This window comes from Mytilus edulis, chromosome 7, assembly GCF_963676685.1.
Source record: "Mytilus edulis chromosome 7, xbMytEdul2.2, whole genome shotgun sequence".
NCBI lineage: Eukaryota > Metazoa > Mollusca > Bivalvia > Mytilida > Mytilidae > Mytilus > Mytilus edulis.
In genome coordinates this window covers 9,838,692-9,864,589 of record NC_092350.1, presented here as the reverse complement: position 1 = coordinate 9,864,589, position 25,898 = coordinate 9,838,692, and the positions used below count along the sequence as shown (strand labels likewise).

Sequence of the window (25,898 nt, the reverse complement as noted above, 5' to 3'; positions counted from 1 at the left end):
CAAGATTACTGTTACAGATTATCTCCATCAATGCACAAATCAAAAAAGTTTTAATCTTCAGGCAGAAAATTGAGAAAGAATATCTGATATTTAAAGGGGTGGTCACACACGACATTTTAACTATGGGACATCCATGATCATAGACGTTATGTGCCATATGCAGCAAATCGCTTCATAAACAGATTAATTTTACCCACAAATAAAAGAAATTCAATCTGCAAAGTAATATTTACTTTTGCCTCAAAGCCAAATAATTGCATTCAAAATTACCATTGATAACTTTAAATCAAGGGCTATAAAATTATTTAACTTAAGGTCTGTTTTTGACAATTTATTACATCAATTCATATAACACCATTCCAAGCAATCATAGTAGACATCATCAATGAGTGTATATATATATAGAACGATATATTAAAGAATTTCTGCAGAGGGCATGTTCTATTTTCTTTGCTGAGTAAGTCATAGTTAAACCAAAAGCAATTACATTTAGTCCACATTATAATTGTACCTATATGAGTAATTACTGATATTTATTATATATTCCAACATATATAAACAGCTGGTCCAGTATAATCTATAATTTAAATATATTAAATATATGATTAATAAGCATTAGTGAATCACTGATCCATAAGTATCAGACAAACTGATGACTCTTGTAAGACCTTCTTGCATTACTAGCTCTAGTTGAAAAGTCAAATACTTATATAAAAACCTATATCTATTAAAATATACAACTAAGATTAGTCATGAGTAGTGAAGAAATTGTAGAATATGTTGAAGAGAAATAAAAATGCAAAACAAGAGGGGTGGGGTATCCCTGGTATCTAAACCTTCAGACAGCACAAGACATCAACAGTCCCCGTTATCAGTTAAACTCTTCAGCACTTCAGTATACAGAAATGCCAGTATCAGAGCTTTAAATTTCAATATTTTAGAGCTTCAAAGTCTCATATATGACATTTCTCCTTGTACCAAATCTTGAGAAGCTCATGTATAACAAACTAATTAAACATCTTTGAAATTCTTATAAAATGTTGCTAAGGAGAGACATATTCTTTAATCAATAAACGTACTGCTCACCTTGATTATCAAGGATTAAATGAACAAAGATGTATCCTTCAATGAATCGATACCCTTATTAGTCACATAATTCACCTGAACAATCTCTCAAGTATTCACCAGAAAAATGTGTTTAATTTAGTAATAAACTCATGGAAAAACTCAGTTCAGACCCCTAGACTGGGTAGGAACTCATCAATCTCATATCCAACTGGTGATTGTCAATGATTTCCGTCTTCTCAAACTATCACGTTTTTACCATTTATAAAACAGAACCCTGCTAGGAAGTTCTGCTGTTTAACAATGGTAGCTAGCTGTAAACCCTCCTCCTAGTTTAACGTATATAGAATATCTTACTAAGACAGTAATTGTCAATTCGTAATGATCCATAGTAGCGATTTAAATCAAATGAAGTGTTAATCTTTAAATAATGAATTAATTGGTGTCAACTTTTGCAATTGATAATCAGACAGAACTTTCGCATTTCAATCTATAAGTTCACCGAGAGCGAAAGTAACAATTTTTAATCTAACACGCAAATGATGCAAACTTTCCGTAATGAAATTCAATATTAAGTTGTTTAACTTTTAATGAAGTGTCAATTAACGAATAAAGTTTTCATTTGACAGATTTTTTTGTAAGAGAACGATTTTTCCCATCATGTTTGAACCTTACCACTCAGGGGACCAGATTAAATGCAAATAAGCATATGATATAAAAGTGTGAGTGCAAACTTTGGTTTTGAAATGGTTCATAATTTACAGTCAATAAATGGTCCATTTCAGTTCCTTAATTATGAAAATGTAATGTCATTTTGAATTCAATATTTTCATTAAATCATTTTCATCTTTGTCATATTTTCCGATTTGACCAAATGTATAGGGAAAGATAGGACCAGGGGTACATGTACAATGAGACAAACATTAATAAAAGATAGAAATAACCATTCATTATATCAACCTATATTGCTTTTTGTTTTCTACCCAAATGTAAGTTAATTTTCATTATCACGACACTGAACGATTTAGACAAAGAAATATTTTGTATTGAAATATGACAGAAGAGTTCTCATAAAACATCTTTCGTCCAATCAATACAACAAGTCTTAACTCTTACAATATAATTATTCTACTCGGGTCGGATATTAGTACAGACTTTAGATAATAAACCTTTTGTATATAGTCAGTAGTCGGAAGAACTCCACGGTTCCAATATAAAAAAACTGGTTTTGATCAGCACAGGATTTTCTAGAATAAACAGTTTCGATTTGTATTTACTCTTTTAGTACAAACTTTTATGCAATTACGGAACTGTAAATATTGATTAAGGTTAATAAGTACAAAACAGGGTAGATTTTAGAAATATCTGTAGACATATTTTTGTTGCCATAATAAGGTGAACGAGTGCAGCTCTGGTAATCACTACCCACATTATGTAAATGATTCCAAGTTCAGTCATATAGAGTAATCTCCCCTAGTTTCAACAAGACTATATGTCTCATATCCATCCCCATATTGTACTATTTAATAAAAAGATGAATACTTAATCTATTATTCCTTTATTATTGCAAATTTATCATTTCCGTGCATTTGATGTCAAATTTTTGATAATCTTTTCTAAAGTGTGAGGGCTGTATAGCCATTCAAGGCCCTTAAAAACTTCCAGAGTTTAAAGAATCCTCAGATTTATCTATTGAAGGTAGACAAAAAGTGTGTTTCAAAAAAATCCTTAAATAACTTTTCTACCTCAAATTATTTCAAAATTTACTGGACAATTTGAAATTTTGGATTCATGCTCAATTACTCAATTGAAAACTGTAATTATGTCCTGATGAAATTGGAATGTCAGACTTGAACTGACTGCCTGTTTATCTTGTGAGCCATACTCTGTGAGGATATTCCATCCATCATTACCAGGACAAAGGCAGAAACAATTGTATCTAATTAGACCATGATGGAGAAACCATTTATTTTCAAATGTTGTTTAAATAATTACAAGTGTTTTAAATCAATCACCTGCAATAGGTAAACCATTAAAACAGGTTTCTCTAACCCATCTGTTTTAACATCAAAGGCTTTACACAATAACTTTAAGGCGCTATTCTCTGTTTTTTGTAATTTTATTAGGTAATATTAGTAATCTGTACAATGGAGCAGAGAATTGTTTGATGCCATCTCCTGTAAGCAATGAGGCGTTACATGACTGAAATAACTAGTTTGTTTGTAACTGTTACCAAATCTTAGAACTGCAGCCTCATGTTTTACTTTTTTTTTTTCTTTATCTTTCTTCTTTTTTCTTAAAGGATAGTTAAGTTTTTAAGGAAAACAATGATAAAAAAAATGTTTATGGCTTTTTCTCATTCTTTAGCTTGCTTTCTTAATTAAGTATACACCCACGTGTCCTTTAACTAATATTGAATTGTGTTTTTCCTTCTTTAGAATTCTGTTCTATTGATATGTTTCATAAATCTGCTGCAGGCTATAACAAGAGGCTGTCACAACAACAGCAAACCGGATTTATTAACATTTATTTGTGTCCTTGCAATATCACAAGAACCATTACTGATGAATGGTGAAAGTGAAAATTGTCAATATCAAATTTGACCTCCATTTTGTCATCAGTATCAACATATTAAAATTTGAAAAGCTTAGATTGAATGGTTCATGAGAAAATGCAACAACGTGAATGGAAACGCCATTTTACAATCTTTCAAGAACCATAACTCCTGAACAGTAAAAGTCAAAATCGTCATTATTGAACTTGACCTCTATTTTGTCATCAGTAACAACATATAAAAATTTTAAAAGCTTTGGTAGAACAGTTCATGCGTAAATGCAAGGACACGACTGGAAACTCCATTTTTCAATCTTTCAATAACCATAACTCCTGAACGGTAAAAGTCAAAATCGTCATTATTGAACTTGACCTCCATTTTTTCATCAGTAACAACATATTAAAATTTGGGAAGCTTTGGTAGAACAGTTCATGCGTAAATGCACGGCCACGACTGGAAACTCCATTTTTCAATCTTTCAAGAACCATAACTCCTGAACGGTAAAAGTCAAAATCGCCATTATTGAACTTGACCTTCATTTAGTTGTCAGTAACAACATATTAAAATTTTAAAAGCTTTGATTGAATGGTTCATGAGTTAAAGCACGGACAACATTAGATTGCCGCCCGCCCGCCTGCCTGACCGCCCGCCTGCCTGCCCACCCACCCGCCATACATCCCCAATTCAATAACCGACATTTTTGTCACAAAAATCCGGTTAACAAACACAAAAATTTGTTTGACCAATAAACAAACAGTTTAGGATTCGCTTATATTTAACTGTAGAGACAAAGATATTTTTTCTGACTACTTCATGAATAAATCTGACTACAGAAATATGACAGTAAATCTGTCCTTGTCACAATTGTCAAAATAGCTCAATACTGTCTACCTCTAATACCCTACAATCCATTCAATTGCTTTTTTTCCAATCTAATACATAATTTACTGCATGTTTTATCAATCAATGCATAAAAAATTTCCACTATCTGAGTCTTTGCTGCCCTGTATCAGCCAGTTCATGCTGTTTCTAACCATAGGTTTCTATACAATACAACTTATTAATTATTTACTCCTTTGGTATACTACTTGTCAGTTTTCTAATCATCTCCTCAACCAATTTCAGTGAACCTTTTTGAGGTGAAGTGTAATTGGGCATTTCACATTTTGATTTTAAATTATTGGAATAACATTTCTATGAGTACGACTTGAATGAGTCGAGTTGGCCAACCATTGTTTAACATCTTTTCAAGATTTCTTCTTTAATGTAAATCAAGTTTGAATCTCTCATTCAAAGAATTTCAGTTTACTTCAGAGCTTTTCCAATGAAGACAGATCTAGAAATTTCTTCTCTGAGAATATGGGGGAGGTTTTCAGGGGATCGCTCCTACTATTTGTTCACATTGACGTGATTTCCCCTAAAAAATGAGAATATGAGAATGCCTTGGAGAGGGTAACAATGATCTCAGGAATCCATTCTTGCTGGATCATTCATTGTAATGTACCAAAATCTCAAATACAGAACTATGTCAGATTTGAAATTCTAAGCTTTTTAACATAGCCATATCATAGAGTTGTTTTCTCCTTATCATGTTCTGTATAGAGAGCATTAAGGTGTTTGACTGACAGGTTTCTGACCCAACGTTAATCACCAACATCTCACACTCATAATCAATAGTTCTACACTGACCACTAGTTTTGACAGTCTGGTCACCTTCTACTCTACTCTCTAAACAAGCTTGACCAGCTGGTAAATATCATTATTTACTGCATATTAACAGTATCTATGAGAAAGATCACCAAGGTATAAGATCAGCCTACTCCATTTGATCTTCAGATTTATAGCTGGCTGGACAGCGTCCATTCTGTAGGTCTAATCAACCATTACTTTTAAGTATTATTATTTATTGTAACCAGAAGCTGGACAGATCTGATTTTAATGTGAAACAAATGATCCCTGCTATGATTTAATGACTGCTCCCTCTAAGTGTGAGTTAATTAATTACAAATATATCATCGGTACAATCAGTGTCCATGATCTCACCGTCATTACTAAGGAAATAGGTTACAGATGAGGGATAAAACTTTCTTCAAAAACAGCATGTTCACGTTCACAAACTTTAAATTATCAGGAATAAAATTACAATTGACAGATGAATTTTCAGAAGGATTCAATTTTCACTACAATTATCATGTTTCTATTTCATATAAAAGCTTTAAACTTACTCTAGGAATTATTACAAGGGGATAAGTTTAAAATTAGTACAACATGAGCAATGAAATTTTTTCATAAAATCAGCACATTTATTTTTGAGACCTGTAATGTCATATGTAGTTTAAGCTAACTGAGTAAAAAGCCAGGGGATAAAGATACTATTGGTAACAAATTGGTGGTAAAAATAGATCTTAATAGGAATTTAAGACCCAAGTTAAAAATCTTCATGGTTTTGGGAATCACATTTTTGCAATCAGTGATATCAAAAAAAAATTAAAAGGGGATTTCTTTCATTTTTACCCAATATTCAATTATCTTTATCCTGTTTAAAATCTTATTATAACTAGAACTTCAATTACTTTAATAAGTAATGCATGGAGGTCAATTACATCCCAATACGGTGTCACAATCAAGTGTCTTTATTACTTAAAAATTCAATCTTTCATAATTCGGTGATGATCCAATTTTCTGATTTTTTTATGCATAACATTTTCTATCAGTAAACAAGATTAACCCAAACGAAAATGACATATTGTAATTAAAAAGGAAATCACAAAAAAATCTAGAGAAAAAGACAAAAGGCGTAATACATTATATGAAAGTGATAATGGTTTCAATTTAACCTTTTCTTTTGTGTTTCCTGGTTACAAATTAAAATCATTGACTTGGAGGGTTTCTTCTCTTAATTAAACACCCATTAATCAAAGGTCTGCACGAAATCCAAAAAAGTTATGCAGGAACTCTCAAATGCTTCAAGATGTTTCTGACAGACAAAAAAAATTGTGCAAATTACATTTAATATGAAAAAGTTGATGACTCAATTACAAAAAAGAAAGATCCTATTTAGTTGAAGTACCGTTAGGACACACTCGATGACTGGCCCCCATTATAATTACTCCTCTGTGTATTAACGACAATGTCCTATTAATTGGTAAATGATTTTGGTAAATTAACATATTTTTGTTGGGGAATGTAATATCCGTTCTATAAAAAAACTTGTCTACCAAAATATCTGTAATTGACAGACCTTTGATTGGGATGTATAAAGCTAATTGATATAAATACATATTTTACTCATATTCATTATAGAATATTGAAGTTGGAAAATATACTGGTACAAAACTACAAAATGTTGGTTCCTAAATTTTAAAAGAATTTGTCTTTATAATGTTTTCACATTATTCAACACATTTGGTCTTTACTGTAATTGTAAAAGATCATGAATATTGACCTCCTAAAGTCTTTTAATTTACTACTGTCGTTTAAGGGTTGCAGTCTCTTTGACATCCTATTTATACTTTAGTACCCTTTGTTTCCATATCCACAAAAAAAAAAAAATATCTTAGTTTTTATTCTTTTGACAAAAGGAAATAAAAAAATTGCTTGTTAACACTTTTTCATAAAATAATATAATTTGCTAATGTCACTTAGAAACATTATAATCAAACAAGAATCAAAAATCAAGAATAACACCATAAAGTCACCAAATGACAAAAATCTGTGATCACATCACACTGTCATGTGACTTGATTAACAGGGGGGGTAATAAAGTGTAAAAATCTGTCCCTTTTACCTGGATCCGTATATTACCAAAAGTTAATAAAAGTAAACCACATAAAACACTATTACAGTCATTAAAACAATTGTAACTAAGCCCAATCCGTAATCTTTCCTTTCCTACGATTTCCCCCCATTGTTCTGGGACAGAGTTGGGAGATTGAAGAGAATGATGACAGTGTCTCGTTGACAAATTGATTTCATATCTAATGGGGCATGTTGTATTGTGAAATGGACTTATTTGATCTAAATTATTGTTGATTAACTCTTCTTTGTTCTCATCAATGGAGAAAATTGATGGAAAAATCCTAACAATGAAATAAACCCTGATAATATTTACTGAAAAAATATTCAATATCAAATCTAATTTTTTTATTTTATTTTTTTGCAAAAAGCATTTATCAAATATTTGCTATATTACTGATATCTTTTATTTTTTCAATGATTGTTTATCTTGTAGCTACAACGAGCAAATATATTCAATTAAATCATGGTGATCTGTTTCAAAGTATGAAGACAAAATACATCAGCACTTTAGCTAGTTACACAACATTTAGTAGTAATAACAAGGAGCACAAAACATGCTAAATAGGAATAGAAAATAAGAGCATTTAGGAGTACGGCCAAATTAAGGAGTAATGATAAACATGATATTGGGGTGGGGGTGGGGGTGGGGGTGAATCCTCTCTGTCATGTTCTATAGAGTTTTTGGTGTAGCCTGCAGCATTTAAGTGTTGTCCTGCAAATAGTAAAAAGATTATTGGACCTAGATACAGTTGAAAGATTACACACTATAGAGTTAAAACACTCATCCATAAATAACATTGCAGTTATGACTCTTCTTCAATAAATGTAGAATACAAATTGTATGTGCACTAAAATATCAATGGAACTATATCATAAATATCAAAATATGACATCACAATTCATTTCTTCCTCATAATTCAATATGTGATCATAAAAAATACAAACTCCAATTAGCAAATGGCTACAATCAAATTCAATGCTTTATTTCGATTTCTGAACCAATTTAAAAAAAAACTCTTTCAATGATTCATGGTGCCTTTTGTCTTAATTTTCTATAATTTTTACAATCCGATTTGTTTTGTTTGTTCTGAAAGGTATCCCGCCTGAATTAATTACAACAATGGTGACTTATATAATGTTTATTGTTCCCAAGCTTAGTTTTCATCAGACTGCTCTCTGGTAGTACTTTTCTTTTTAATGACATAATCCTATCTTTAATGACAATTGCTTTTTTATACACCTGAGATGACAAAACTGTGAAATGTTGTCACTGCAAGAGAAGTAATTAGCTACCTGACGTCTGTCGCACCTGTGTAACCTGTCTGCTGCACGAAGACTTGCATTGTGACTCATTACGCACATGCAAATTATTAAACACAAGATACAACATACGGTTAAAAAGCCAATAATTCAAGTAATGGCCTCCTTTATAATTTCTGTAATGCATTATGCAAGATTAAATCCAAAAACCCATTTTTCTTTTGAAGACCTCTAAAATATGGAAAAAGAGATTAGAAGAGATTATATCTATCACTTCACATCAAATAACCAAAGAACTAAAAAAATCTGGTTATCATTTTCTATAAATCAATATTCTAATTGATATTTTTAATATAACATTCTTTATTTTTTTCATCTCAAAAGATTTTTTTTAAATGGACATGGTGATATGTTTACATTAGCGACAGAATGAAAAGATGGTTGTCTTTGCACATGGACTTGTTGTATACTACTATTCAAATTGTAACTGATTAGTTTCTAGAATATGACAAACATCATGAAAAAGCTCATTCTCAGACAATCCAGAATTTCCTCCAAGAATAAATATGAAATCACATTCAATATGCAAACAGTAGCCAAACTCTTCCCTGTACTGGTTAAATTTTGGAATCTGGTTGACTGACAGGGATACAGAGCATCTGAAAGACACACTGGTACCTGTCAATCATAAGTCATGGTTCCAGACATTTAGTATGGGATTAAATAGTCAGACACATTAATCCCCAGGGATAGTAGGAATGATTGATGCTGATACACCATTATTAAAACAATTGACAAATTGGCTGTGAAATATTTGGACAAGTATAGTGTGGTCACTAAATATTTCATAGTCCAGAAACTTGTATCAATCTGAAAACACAAGGGTGTTATCAATGATATCATCATGACTGGCAGGAGTCAAATTGTAAAACAATATTAAATGTTCTTTGCAACATTGATTTTGATTGGTTAACATCAAAAATTTTGAAGAGGGTCAACTCTCTGTGTTTCAATGGACAATCACTTTTAGCGACTAACCTTGCTTAATTATTGCAAATATTTTTTTATTATGGGACAAAACTTTGTGTTCTAGGATGTCCAGCAGACTAATTTCTATTTATTTATTTATATTTTGTCTGGACAATTATATAAAAGGTGGTCACTTAACAATTAACATTAAGTATAAGTCTGTTGAGGAAGTACCCAGACAGAACCTATCAAATGTCTAATGAAGGAAAGCACCAGAATGTCACAAGCTTGGACAAGAGTCAAAAATACAGACAACCAATGTCTATGAATTTATAAAAAATGATTTTTTGATAATACTTGTAATGATGTGCAATCTGATCTATGCATTATGTAAAATCCAGAGGAAATCCTACGAGAGCAATGATAGGACTTCATATGATAATGGAATAAATTGTCCACAATTGCTTAAGTTGACGTAAATGGCTTATACAGCCTCTAGAGAATAGCAGACAAGTTGATTAATGCATGGAGCTCTGCTCTTTTTGTATATCAACTAAGTACAAACTCTATGTAATATACAATTCAATACAACATAATCTATGATCTCAGTGCCGTACAGCGGCAGAACAATTTCTTGTCCCTGTCATTGAAATTGTTGTTAAGAATAATTCCGTAATCAGACATAGCGGAATTGTTTGGGGTGTGATTTACATTACAACAGAAGGATGTTCAGCTCTCACTGATAAACATGTCAATATAAAAGCTCCTTTTTTAAAATTCCTCTTTCTGTTCATTTGGTTTGCTATGGTTATTAGTTGAAGAAATCATTCATGGAATACTTTGTGTTTTGCACAATGAACTTAAAAGTTTCTGTATTTTACAACAAAATTACATAAGAGAAGGGTTCCATTCATTTCCTAAGTTTATGTTTTTACTAGTTTTTACTATCACACTATAATTGCAGTACTGTCAAAGTTGTCATCATTGTAAAGGTTGATTGAAAGAATGAGGACAAAAATCAATAAGAAGTTTGAGGGAAGTGTAACATTTTATTACAAAACTCTTCACTGTTTTTATTTATAAAGATTATTTTCAAAAATGTTTAAGTTTTCAGAAAATATACAGATATGGAACAAATTGTTTCAATTGATTGATATTTTCCGTGAAGCAAAGGTCAATGGTTTATATTCCATGCCGTTCCCAGTAAAATAACAAAACATACAGCACCAGTTGTAGTCTAAAATTACAAAAACAAAGCAATTTAAATCCACTTTTAATGAAGAATAATGACAACTTATATATTAATATTTTCTTTTTTGCAGCTAATCAATACCATGGATTTCTGTATAGAAGATTAGGAGATACAAAAGATATACCAATATATGATTTAAATGGTTGGATAGCTGGAATTCAAGCTATGGTTAGTATACATTTTATAATAGTTATGAATTAGTTGTGTGAGAATTCAAGCAATGCATTGACTCTTGTTTCTCTCACCTGTATAGAAATCATAAAGGATTCTGTTTATTCATATATTTTTATGTGGACCCACTTTCATGGGATAATGAAAAATTTGATAACATTGGCTTCTACCCTCTAAATCCACCAGGCACTATGGCTTCTTCCACCATTAAAAAATGCCCACCCCAAATACCCAACAGTGCTGAAAGTGGTGTTAAACACCAATCAATTAAATCCACAAAAATTAAATCCATGAAAAATAATGTATTCAAAGAAGAAACAGTTTTTTTCTACAACAAGAAAAGATTTACCTTCTGTCATACAATGTTTTTTTTTATAACTCTTATCACTTCCAAAAGATAAAAAAGAGGCCTTTTTTCACACTAACTTTATTGATATAAATCTTAAAAAGATAGCAGAAATAGTTTTTACATAATAAAAAAGTTCACTCCATAAACTGTGAAAAATGGCATCAATGAAAATCAACAAGACAGTAAATAAAATGAAATCTTCATAGTGATGACGGAAATAATGTTTCTGTCTTACACTATACTCTAAGTCTCCTTCTATAGATATATCTATTACTAAGTTTTTACTCTTGGAGGACAGTAGAACATACCCTAGTAAGATCCTATGTTTTTCTTGTTTTGGATTTAGAATTCATGATAACTGCTGTCTGACAAACTCCATATCTCCTTTTTATTCTTAAAACAAACAAATTATACAGAAACAGTCATTTCGATCAGATTGTGAGACACAGTATCATAGAGAACCAATAATGGAACCTTTAATGTTTTCTAATATCAGCTCAATTTTCTCTACTTTATGTAAATTCAATCTTTGAATCTTGATAGAAGATATTGACTTTAGAACGAAAAACATATAATAAGATACAGATTAATACCATAGATAAAGCTAATTAATACCAATTATAATCATTTTCAAGATAATAACGTAGAATATATATTTTGGGATTCTTTGAAATCTTCATAAATATTATTGAACGGTTGATATATATTCTCTTTGATAGAACTGTATCATTGATCAAATCACAAAATTTATTTAAATATTTTATTAACCCGTATTTTGTTACCCATCATGCCGAGTCATAAACGTCAATATAAACATAATTACTAGAACCATCAATTGTAGCATTAATAAAATTACTGTTAACTTTTTGTCATTTTTATACCTTTTTATATGAATTCTGTGAAATTTTAATACTTTATTACACAAATATTTCTTTATTTGTCACAAAATTAAAACTTATCCCCTGGACAGAGAGGGATTTCTATGTTGTTTTTTTAAGCATGTGTTTGATTTTTTTCTAACTTATTTTCTTTTTTTTTTGCTAAAATACCAATCATATATGACATTTGAGAAGTTTGATTCTTTATCAGACAAATTTTTCTTTATCAGACACAAAATTAAAACTAATACCCAAGACAGAGCAGAGATTTCTATGTTGTTTTTTTAAGCGTGCAGGTTTTTTAAAAATTTTTGCAAAATACCAATACCGATGATATTTGAGAAGCTTGATTCCAGAGAGTCTGACAGTAAAGTGAAATTTTCAATGTTCTTGTCAGCTTATGTTGGAAGCAAACAAAAATGATGGATCAATATTACTACTCTACATCATAAGATGAGTTATAGCTTTACAATACTACTAATTTTAACATTCTTCATAAAAATTAGCCTTGACCACTTGACCTTAAATGTAATGCTATATTTCAACTATTATTTAGTAAGAAATGTGGAAATTCCATGTAAGGAAAAACTTTTACGTGTTGGAGTATACCAAACATATCTCGACATCAGAGTGTGTGCAATTATAAAAGTAAAATACTATACATTCTAGGAATTAGTCCAAATTATTGTTAAATCTTTAAAGTTCTTTTCTGATTTTTATTATCTTCCTTATGTACCACTAAATATCCTTACAACAAAAAGAATGCCTTAGATCTGGACTTAAAACTTGAAATGAGTGATATTCATTATGGAATGCTTTATGCCTTTTTAGAGCCTCAAATCAAAAACAAATCTCTACACCATACTCTAAATGTAAAAGAGAGAGATGGCACATTATTAATCTTCTAAGGCTTTTAAATGAAACTGTATACAGAATTATGAATTAAAAGCTTCGATAGTAAAGGGAAATCACCATGTTGGATGATTTGTTGGAGAATCAAGTCATAATTTCAATTAATTGTCATGAAACAGAATATATGAGATAGTTTAAATGGAATGTTCTAGTCCCTGGGAAGTAACAAACTCATTTAAAACATACAATGTGTGAATATGAGACCACATCAAATACACCAATTCTCTTCCAACATGAGAGTTATAGTAAATTCTCATTACATGGAAAAACTTTTTTTTCAAAATAAAATCCAAATTTAATGTCTATTGCATTTATTGTTTCTATAGCACTTTAAAGTAATATCAATGTTGGCAAATTCATTTTTGAATTGTGAAAAAAAGATTGAATCTTCAAACGAGAAAATTGTCTCACCATTGGATATAACTGGATGCATACAGACTGTTGAAGTATTTGGTCCAGTTAACCTCATGACATTATGAGAAAAATAAAAATATCAGATAAATATTTCTAAAGTTTAACACCTCTACCGTGCACCTGCCTGTAATTCTGTTCATCATCAACATTTCATTTTTTTTAAATTCAAAGCTCATAAAAAAAAATTGAAAAATCATACAAACATTATGTTACTGTAGACAGAATGAGGGTAAATATTTCAAGACACTGAATGTTTATTCTATTTATTAAAAAAAATCAAAAATAAATTATTCCCCTAAAACTATTACTGATAGGAAACCCTGTATAAAAAGCTTTTAGCTATACAACAGATCTGATATCTGATGAACACATTCAACCACAAACACAAGGCTATTTATATAATATGGATTCTATCAAACTTGCACAAAACTTTAAGAAGAACAAAGAAAAAGCTTTAATGTTTTGCTCATTTAGATGAAAGCAAGTATGAAAAAATGTGGACTTTGTGTTGATTCACTGTCAAAATGTCACGTTAGCCTCCACGTCCCTCTGAGAAATGATGCTAAAGTCATCATCATTTTCTAAATGCATTTTGCATCCATTAAACTAATTATCAAAATGGCAGCTCAGCAGCACAAACCAAAAAATGATGCTTGGGGACAATTTAATGTAAAAATTTCTTAAGAAACATTCACACCATTAGGCCATTGTCACTGAATAAAAGAAACCTAAACAAATCATTAGGAATCTAAACAACAGCGCATTGTGCCAGCTCCGACCTCCAAATCTTTTTGACGAAAATGACAATTCTGTGTTTGATGTGATAATGCGACCCACGATATTCAATCTTGTCCACTTCTTGGTCATTATGATGAATTCTTGACCACTAGGTAGGAACTAAGGGGACTGCAGTTAATGGTCAGAAACTACAGGGACTACAGTTAATAGTGGAGCATCTGTTTATAATTGAATAATATCTTAAGAAACTTAAAGAAACATAAATCGTACATTATTGGTCATTTATCTCTGATTCCCTAGGGAGATTATCAATTCCCCACAGATAAACTGTCCTTATCTTCTGCACTTTAAAGATAAGAGACCAAAAAAAAGATTTTTATTTTGATAAATATGAATTACTGTTGATTTTCATATGATATATCAATTGGTCAGTTTAACAGCAGATAAAAAGCTGAGTAAACAAGATTGTATCTATTTGTCATATTCTAGCTTCATTTTTACCACATACTAGAGAGTCCATCAAATTCTATCAATTTATAATTCAACTGGTCAGTTTAAAAAGAAAGACTGATGGGTTTTTACAAGATTTATCAGGGTTTGTAATACAGTATTTAGATAGACCGATGCGTTTTTACAAGATTTATCAGGGTCTGTAATACAGTATTTAGATAGACCGATGCGTTTTTACAAGATTTATCAGGGTCTGTAATACAGTATTTAGATAGACCGATGCGTTTTTACAAGATTTATCAGGGTCTGTAATACAGTATTTAGATAGACCATTATAGATAGACATCTTCATCTCTGAACTGTCACAACTGTAGACTGGTAACACCACATTTAATAAAGGTCAAAAGGAAGAAAAAAACATTTATTTTGTTTCAAAGTGACGGCTTTTTTAAATATATTTATATAAATATAAACTAGACACTTTTTGGGATATTGGTTCAAATGATTGACTCAGGCTTATTAGTTTTTTTAAGGGTATTACATGTTATTGCGTCTAAGAAATGATTACAATTTGATGAGAGTGATTAGTGTGCTTGACCGACCCAAAATGGAATGAATTTCAATGCATTATAAATTAGGAATACAGTATATTCAATGCATTGTAAGATTAGGAATAAAGTATCCCAGAAAAATATGCCGTGCAAAGACTAGAAATACAGCAACAACAAAAATACTATCAATAAAAGTTTCAACATAATCAACCTATATTCTACAGATCTGAAGGTCGGCATAAAACCTACACCATAAACCCCTGTCAAAGAGGATGTCTACAATAAATGTGTCTTCCATTAGGAAAATAAAGTAAAACAGGATCAAATTGCAGAAATGTAACTCAAGCATTGTCTTGTTATGTTAACAGAATTTCCCCTAAAATCCGTTTTTTTTAATAAATAAACATGCAGCATCATAACAACTCATTAAATAAATAAAGTATTTGATTGTATATCATATCACATTGATTTTTAGTCATTAGGATAAGATGTTTTGTTACCGATCTGCAGGGTTAGATGTTTTGTGATGGAGCAGACAATTCTTTGTAATGTATCAATTAAACATCTAAATATATCCTAATTTGTGCTGCCTATGGCTTCTCTAGAAATAGACATACATGTACTCAAAATATAATTACTCTATTATAAAACACTCCTTATAGACACGAAGTAGTATGTAATATAATAGTGACTGGTCTTCAGACATAACGACAGATGTGGAGGATAAGGTTTTCTTTCCATTTAAAGACATGGATAAAAGGAGGTGTGGGGTATACATCAAGACATGCTTTGAAATTATGTCTTGGTTTAGAAGGAAATGCTCATATATAAAACGTCTTTGGTAATGTAATAGTTGAAGTCACAAAGTAAAGCCAAGCAGTGCAAGGAATGTACTAGCTTCTAGAATATATAGGAATCAAGCAGTGATGGCTGGTTTAATCCTTGTCCTTTTAAAGCAGCAAAATATTAAGTGTAAGTGATTGGAAGATGACTTTATTCAAAAATCAAAATCTGTCAGAATTGATTTGAAATTTTAATCATCAAAACCTAAATGAAAAGCTTTATAAAATCCTGTGAATATTTCATTTCTATTCACAGTAAATAAATGTGCTTTTCTTTTCTCCCCCCCCAAAAAAAAAATTTATGTTCGCCTCACAAACAAATTCTTGAGCACTTAACTTTATTCTTCCATGTAAGGACATATCACTCCTAAATCAGGGCCACAAATTTAATTCATTTCTATTACCAGTTTATAAACATCAATTCCTCTTCTCACCATAATTAGCCGAGGAAGAAACTCCTAATCTAATGAAGAAATCGTAATGAATATCTGTTGCATGCAAACTTAAAACAATCAACTGACATTGATAAAAATATGCTTTAAAACAAAAAGCAGCAATTTCTTGGATTGATTTCTTAAATGAACGTTGGACAGATGACGAGAAAGACATGCAATCCTGTTTACTGATGCTTTGTGAAAATTGAATGAAAACCAATTCATGACAGAATTTGTTTAATTTTAAAAGCTTAAAAATGTTGTTCATTAAATTTACACCAGAAGTTGAGTGGGATAAAATGAAAAATCTATCACATTTAAAATATCCTTAGAGAAATTATTGAAATGTATATTCTGAATTCGATGTTTGTAAAGTAGATGAATTTTAATTGTGTGTTAGCTTCGTTCATTTCTTCTTCATTATTATACAGTCCTATAAAATAAAATAATAATTATTATCTGAAATATTTATAACCAATATATCAGTTCTATATTTTTTTTCTGGAAATTTATTCATTATCTATTGAAAATGTTAAAATTGCTTTACTGTTATTAAATACTAAGGGCTTTAAATCTAGATGTAGTTATTAACATTAGCCACAAATGGTCAACAGTTCATTTAGACTTAGTCACTGCAATGAACCAGGAACATTGAATTGTTCATTTAGTGACTTAGTCACTGTTATAAAACATTTCAACTCAAATACATTCATTTGCTAAGTTAGACCAAGGGACACTGCTATTAGACCCCAGCAATGTTCATTTCATTTATCTCCAATGCCTTTTAGTGCTGACTTTCCCAATACAATGGAAGAATAGTCAGCATACAAAGGCATCAATATAGCCTCTATCCATTTCTGACAGCAAAATTGTTGACTTAAAAAGTCAGTCTGCCCTGTAAAATAGAAATTTATCAAATTTCAATTAATTGATCAAGTCTTCCAATTTTTTTATTTACCCAAGTTAAATATTTGATAAAAAGTAAAGAGGACAACATTGTGCCTGTGAATGGTTATATTTTAATGTAAATTTGTATAGAATACTGTGAGTACTTTAAGCACATTTTAAATATTTATACAGCAAAAAGTACAAATAGAAGGACGTTGCTTCTGCATACACTGTCAATATTTAAATTAAACAATATATTAACAGTAACTTTAAAATATCTATGTTCAACATAGAGAAAGTTTGTTTACACAATGAAGGAGCCTTTTACTCAAGCCAGCTGCCAACATTTTCTGAATAGGTTATTTCTTTACAACTTATTTTACAATATTGTATAATAGATACAGAGAATCAGAATTCAACCTTTCAAGGGATAAACTTTTTATAAGTGCTAATCAGTAATTAATTTGTTTCATTAAATGTATTTATCTCCCCTTGGAGACACTTCCTTTCTACAGAATCTTTCAAATGACTTATTTTTATTATACCTCCTTTGATAAGGACAAGAGTTCTCCATATTAAGACACTCTCTGTTTGACTGGCTGTTTTACAGCTTTCCTCACAGAATATCAATGTTCACAAACTCAGAATCAATGTATAGGATTTAAAATATCCCAGTTTTATGATTCCATGTTAATTTGTTATGCCTTTCTCACACTACTGACATTTACTTCTGTTTTACATGTACTTCCTTTCTGGTAATTCAAAACACCTACAATATCATGGCATCTTAGTGCAAACTTAAAATGAAGGTTAAAACTGTTTTATTCTTGCTGTCATTATCATCAAAACTTTGTACTGCTGGTTAATAACATTTATCAGAACATTAGATATGACATAGCTTGAAACGTGCAAAATTTAAAATTAAAGCGGAACACCACGAAAGGTCATGTGACTTCTAAGTACTTTTTAATAAAATTGAGAATGGAAATAGGGAATGTGTCAAAGAGACAACAACATACTAAAGAGCATTTGTTTTTTGCTCTTTGGTTTTGTCTCTTTGAGACATTCCTCATTTCAATTCTTAATTTATTAAAACATATTTTGTATTGTTCCCATAAAATTTTAAATTTCATCTAAAATTAGTAAAAACATAATAAAACATTAATGATTTCTGTTGAACTTTTGTAACTTTTGACATCCATCATCAAACTGTAATCACTTAAAAGCCTCTCTGGAATCAATTACTGGTATCCCAAGATGTACTTATAGGGTCAGGGATAACATTAACTCGAATGGAAACCAGTCCCCAAGGTCATACCAATCATACCACGACCTTTTTCTCATATTAACCATAGCAATAATCATAAAAATACATTTTTCAGTTGTCATGTACCAATACACATTTAATCATCATCAAATTGTTTTTTCCAAAGGTATAAAGTTTTCTACATCTCAACAATATCACATAATATTAATGGAATATTTGTTTAGTATTGTGTGTTTACTGTGCATGTAAAATTGAGACCAACAAGAATGTGTCCAAAGTACACAGATGACCCACTCGCACTATCATTTTCCATGTTCAATGGACCGTGAAATTGGATAAAAAATATATAATTAGGCATTAAAATTAGAAAGATAATATCATAGGGAACATGTGTACTAAGTTTCAAGTTGATTGGACTTTAACTTCATCAAAAACTACCTTGACCAAAAACTTTAACCTGAAACATGCACTTTCATTTTCTATGTTCAGTGGACTGTAAAATTGGGGTCAAAAGTTTGATTTGGCTTTAAAATTAGAAAGATCATATCATAAGGAACATGTGTACTAAGTTTCAAGTTGATTGGACTTCAACTTCATCAAAAACTACCGTGACCAAAAACTTTAACCTGAAGCGGGACAGATGGACGGACTAACGAACGGACGAACGAACGGACCGACAAACGGACGCACAGAGCAGAAAATATAATGCCCCTCTACTATCGTAGGTGGGGCATAAAAATGTAAAAGATAGTTTGCTCAAAAATGAAAAGAATACAATGAAACATAATATAGGGAACCACATCTTAATCTTAACTGAACTCTGCCTAGACATAGAAACCTGTCTAAATCAAACTTAGACAAAACCAGAAACCTGTCTAAATTAACCGTTACAAAACCAGAAACCTGTCTTAACCAGAACTCTGTACTTACATTAAAGACTTATTTCTATATTCACATATTTTTGACAGTTTGTGTATACATGTAATTTCATATTTTGACAATTTGTGTATAATTTCAGATTCCAGCTTATATGAAAGGTTATAACTCACTAAATGAGTCAATAGCTTTACCACCTTATGATATCATGCCTCCTTTGTTATATGGTCATGACCCACATGAACCTGGTAGAACATTTTATACAATTACAGGTGAGTTATCTACCCTTTTATCATAGAGTTATCTCTCTTTATCTAAGTTGTGATAGCTTTAACATTGTATTTATTTTTTCCTCAAAACATATGATCAACAGCAACAAACAACAACCACTTAATAACAGGCTCCTACTGACTTGGGACATGCACACATAGAATGTATCTCTTTTTATTCAGGTAGGAATAGCTTTCACCTATAATTTGAGTTTATTTTTTCCTCAATATAATAATTAGCACCTGAAATTCATCTCTAGATATTATATTTTTCTTCGGTTTCATCAAATAGTTAACTTTTGATAAACTCGATTTTTTAAAAAGTAGGTTAGTCAAAGGTATTTTAATTTACCTATTTGTTAAATACAAATACAGACTAATACATGATATTGTATCTTTTATTCCAGCATATTTCAAACATCCTCAATTAGTGTGCAATCCTATAGCCAAACACCATATACAGACAGGGAAAGGGCTATATATACAAACAGGAGTTGACCCTATAGTTAGTCATATGTCTATACCATTAGAATCAAAACAACTTGGTCCAATGTGGGTCCAGGGTACATGTGTACCTAGAATGGGTAAGTTAACAATAATATTGTATTTACAATAACAAAATTGAAACTTTGTGGACAAAATATGGCTTTTTGACGATCAATGCATTTGAATGGGAGCATATAGTTGGAACACCCCTTTACTCTTGGTTGGGACCCCCCCCCCCTTTTTTTTTTAATGGCTGGACCCGCCCCGAAAGCCCATACCGCATAGTCAGCTATAAAAGGCCCCAAAATGACAAATGTAAAACAATTCACATGAGAAAACTAATGGCCTATATATTTTCTTGCAATTCTATATTCTAACTGTAGAATGTATAAGGTATAATAACCATCATTAATATTAGTATAGAATGAAGTTATACATGTAAATAACAGCCTTCGCATAGATTTTGTGAAACCCACTTATTCTATGAACTTTGGTTTACCTTAATCAATAGCTTTAACAGCAGTGTAATCCTAGACTAAGCCTGCTAATAATTCTTACTCTTCTTAAAATTTGATTAGTAAAAATAATGACTGGTTTTGGTTAGTGACAGTTTTTTGTTCCTTAAGAAAATTTAAAATACATTAAGAATGAGAAACATTTATATCCATTTGGACTAGTTGATTAAAGTCAAATTTCTACTGAAAGGAAAACCACAAATGAGGTTTTTTTTCAGCCATCTGCGAAAAAGGATGGTTTAAGACCATCTGTTGTAGGTCTGTTACTCAATTTATACAAACATCCTTTAAAATCCTCACCAATCTACCTTATTTAGTTAAACTTAACTACTGTCGACTTAAGTACTAATTGAATAAGAATACGTTACAATATGAAAATATATTCACTGTGGTGCAGAAAATGAATATCGAAATCGCAGTAGCTGAACACCAGGGGTGCCCATTATTGCCTTTGTTGTAAGATAATTATAATTATATTGACTTTCTATAGACTTGCTCCCCGATAGAAATAGACTTTACCTGTATAACATCATAGAAAGCTTGGGTAGCAATGTAATGAAACTCAAAAATAACTCATGCAAAAGTACACAAATTGACGTGATTAGTGTGTAGTTATCATTGAGGAAAGTCACTATGGCAGAAAATAAATTGATTCAGTTCATACAATATGACCTGATGTAACTTACAATAAATTGATTGATATCTTAAGTGATGTCATCAACTGAATATCTGCTTTAAAACGATATGATTATTTTACTGATTTGAAGAAATATGTCAACGATTAATGTCAACGATTTCAGATGTTGATTTACCTTACAGCATATTTATCATGTGTCATGCACAGACTTAATAAAAAATACATAAAACCAGTCAACTAAAAGCTCTAGACCACCCTGATATTTGTCTGCAGTTTTTGCTCAGTCTGTTGGTGTGCTAAATTTAAATTGCTTCACATTTTGTCATATTGAGAACTTTTGGAGTAGACTACTTTTAGGGTTATGCTCATTTTTGAAGGTCTTTGGTGACATAAAGTTTCTTATATCTACACCATTTGTTCTCTGGTGGATAAAGTTGTCTCATTGGCAATTACACTTCACTTCCTTTCAAAATTAATATTTCACAAGCATCTTCTCAGCTTCTTCTGATTAAACAAATTCTTCCACTTAAATCTTTGGTACCTCATTCTTTTAAACTGATGATTCAATGCATGAACTAATTATATAGTACATAAAGTCAACAAAATATGCATTTGTTGCATGTTAAATTTACTTGAAAATCTGCTATAAAAGAAAGTGTGATATTTTTTAAGGAAACTGATGCATGTTAAAAGTATAAAACACATGATCATAGTGTTAATCAAATTAAAAATAGTGGTAACGACACTTGTACATGAAATTAACACTATAAACTGAAAATTCAAATGTTGCCTTTAGGTAACACTTCATTTTTCAAAGTAAGATTTAATCACCATTACTCAAACTTTAATAAACTAAGATTTACCACTTATTCTAAAATTTAATTAAAGCGGAGCCCATTAGTTTTACGGCAGTCTTGATGATGACAATATAATTTGCAGTTAATCTCCATTTATTATTTTATACAACAACAAAACTTAAAATAAGTTAATTATACAAGACTTTTTTTACTAATAAAAGGAAAATACAATGCAAAAGTTAATGAGAAAACAACTCAAAAACAAAACTTCTTCCTAAATAGTAGAAATTGTATTCTAAGATTAAAAAAAAAATCCTGATTTGATAAAAGTTGAAAATAAAATCATACTTATAATTTTCCTGATTTAATAAAAGTTGAAACTAGAATTATCCTTATATGCAGGTTAAATAACAAATTTGGCCTAAAATTATGTTAACTGTAGTCAACACTGTCATATTCCTCCCTATTAACATATGTCCGTCTTTTTCTTGTTTACACTCGACCAACATAACATTGACTTTTCAAAAAATATTAGACCCATAATTAATAACCTGAATGAAGGAGAGTGTGCCTGTGATATCTAAATGAATGGCGAGTTGACAAGATACGTCCAATGCCCAACAGCAAATTATATATCACTACTAAACACTCGACGTCAAATAGACATTGATGAATACCAATATGATGTTAAATCTAATTTACAAACCGATTGGGGTGGTCACTTTACTAAAATTAATTCAAAAGTTTCGTGGAACAAAAGGTTTTATAAATGTGCCCTCAAAACACAAAGTTGATGAAAAGAATACAAAAGTGATATGAATGATTTTTATCAATGTCTTAATTACAGTTATTAGACCTGATAACACCTTAAAACCAATTATCACAATTTCTCAACCAATCAAAAATGGAACGAGGTATCAATTACAAATCGTACAGCTGGTTCGCCATTACCGTTTTTAAAGTCATCTTTTTGGACGTCGGTCATACTAAGACTTAAATTAATTAGCCTCATCCAATTACGGGGGAAACCATCTGCCCAATGTAATCAGCCGCAATTCACAAATCATATTCCTTCACATAATTTTTCATTTTCTACGATCACTGAATGTGAGATGCATAAGACCTTTATAATGTTATCAAGTGTTCCCAAATCATAAAGATCTTTGAAAAAATGATCTAAATATTTCATTGTTTTGACAACAATTAGCGAATCATTTATTAATAGAAAGGAAGAAAATGTCAAAATACTTTTTATGAAATGATGTAACAATCTCAAATTTCATCACAAATCATTTATGTGTCAACACACATTAGACAAAGCAGACATCTTCTTTCTGTTAATGTGGCTTTATTAAATGGTGAAAGTTCTTATAGACTCTCATGACTGATCTTACAACATACAGTCTGGTATAGTGTTATACATAGTCAAACTATTGATCATTTTGACCCATTTAAGAGACCTGCTATTTTTCATCTTTTTTTACTTTTGGGGGTATAAAGATTGAAAAAGCTATGTAAATAGTTTTGTGGATAATTACTTTAAAGCAAATAGAAAAATGCTGTATAAACAATTCTTTTGTTGATTCTCCATAATTAATTTTAATATTTCATGAAGCTAATTATTCCAAAAAACTAATTTAGTATCATGATGACTTTTTTGTCTATCATTACAACTGGTACCCTGCAGACCAGTAGAAACTATAAGGTTGAAGATAGCAATATAACTCTCTTTTAATACTCACCTTTCGATGTGAATAACTTTTGTTTTTAAAATAAATTGACATTGGTCCCATGATAATACAGATTTATATAGAAAAACAGGACCTTGATTATAAAGTCAATTCTGCATTTTAATGGTAACTTTCAGATTCTCTTTTCAACATTTGGGTTAATATGCTCACCACATGTAAATATCTGTCAACATTTCTGATCTTAAGTTTCAAAATTAGGAATCTGTACTGTTTTGCAAAGCAAGGCAAAACATTTGCCCATAAGCCCATATCAAGCAAATCATAATTTTTGGTGAACTGTTTTTTTTATCATTTGTACTTCACCTGAACAGAGCTGAGCTGGAGTGAGTTTTACTTACATAGGTTATCTTACTAGTTAATGTGTTACCATAGATGTACAATCTGTATTACAGCTATGATGTTACAATATTGACAATAGTGGATAAATATGATATAAAAATTTCAAAATAGCTGCACTTTGTTAAAAAGTGCTATACATAGTTCAAGTTTGTTTTGAAATCCTTTCTTACCCATTAACTTTTAAAGATAATCTGCATAAGGGAACAATCAAAAACATGTTGTTGACATCTAAAGATTATCTTCACCAGGGACTAATCAGATACCAAACACCTGAGTCTACTAGAACTTTGGTCCCCAAGTACTCATTATTCTACAGCACTTTATAGAAGGCATTATAGGTCTTTCTTCTCATTTTAAGTTTTGATGGTTCTATTTATCTAAAGGCTGGCATTAAAATCCAGATCTCAGCAGTGTAGTGGATTAAAGATTATTCCAAGTATAAATCTTTAGGTTGTGGAAAGTTTACAACTATCCAGGGATGATAATGTCACAAATTGCAATGAATTTCTTTTCCCTGTAAGATTTTACCTCAGTACAGTTTACTGGCATTAACCTTTCTTCCGCGACCATAAATATTTCTGATTGGTGGACTTATTTTGTAAAAATCATAAAGATGATGCTTATAAACATCAATTATTTGCCGCAATATGAAACTCTATCATAAAATTCAGATTACATGAAAAATCATTAAAAATTTCTCCGATTTCCCATAAAAAGAAGACAATATGAAATGAAATGAGATTTGAAGATCATAACTTCCCTAATTTCACCTATTTTTACAGCCACGACACAAAGAAATAAACTTTTCAACATATGAAAAAGTAGACTGTAATCATCATCAGATAAAAGTTTTCATCTATATGTCTTCATCAATAAGTAATAAGCATCTTAATAACAAAGATGAGTCATATAAAGTACAAAGATTTCATTATGATTTCTAAGATTGCTAATTAGATGTGACATTTTAGAGGAATACCATATCTATTTAATATAGATGTCTTTAGTCTAAAGCCATTTGACATGATATTTCAGTGTAAGGTTTTACCTAATATAGAGGATTTTAGTATAACGTAACGCCATTGACATGAGATTTCAGTGTACGGCTGTACCTAATATAGATAAGTTTGGTATAACTTCCTTTTAGTACACCTACATATATTATACTTATTAATATTGTGGATCTTGTCTCAATCAAATTTGTAATCTACAGTTTAATAAATATTTGAATTGTAAGTTCCTTAATTGACTTTTCATGAAGGTACAAATTAGTCATGTACCAATATAAGGACTGTTAGTACTAACTAAATGAAAAGGAACAAAAAGTTCTGTTTCTTAAGTTTGTTCTTTGAGCAAGAGAAAAATAGTATTGTTGTATCCTAGACACATTTTGAGTCTCTCAACAATATATGTTACAATCAAAAGGAGTAATAAAACTT

At 30.6% G+C, this 25,898-nt stretch overlaps 2 protein-coding genes across 2 annotated transcripts in view; one reads left to right on the top strand and one right to left on the bottom strand.

Moving 5' to 3' along the window:
• The window catches only part of LOC139529887 (cysteine--tRNA ligase, cytoplasmic-like), a 195,831-nt gene that overhangs the window by 156,779 nt on the left and 13,154 nt on the right, over positions 1 to 25,898 (bottom strand). The gene's annotated exons all lie outside the window — the stretch shown is intronic.
• LOC139529894 (uncharacterized) overlaps positions 1 to 25,898 on the top strand; it is an 85,678-nt gene that overhangs the window by 54,251 nt on the left and 5,529 nt on the right. The window contains exons 3-5 of the mRNA XM_071325847.1: positions 10,969 to 11,066; positions 19,811 to 19,940; positions 20,345 to 20,521. Coding sequence (XP_071181948.1) covers positions 10,969 to 11,066; positions 19,811 to 19,940; positions 20,345 to 20,521 — 405 coding nt within the window. The remainder of the gene's footprint in view (positions 1 to 10,968; positions 11,067 to 19,810; positions 19,941 to 20,344; positions 20,522 to 25,898) is intronic.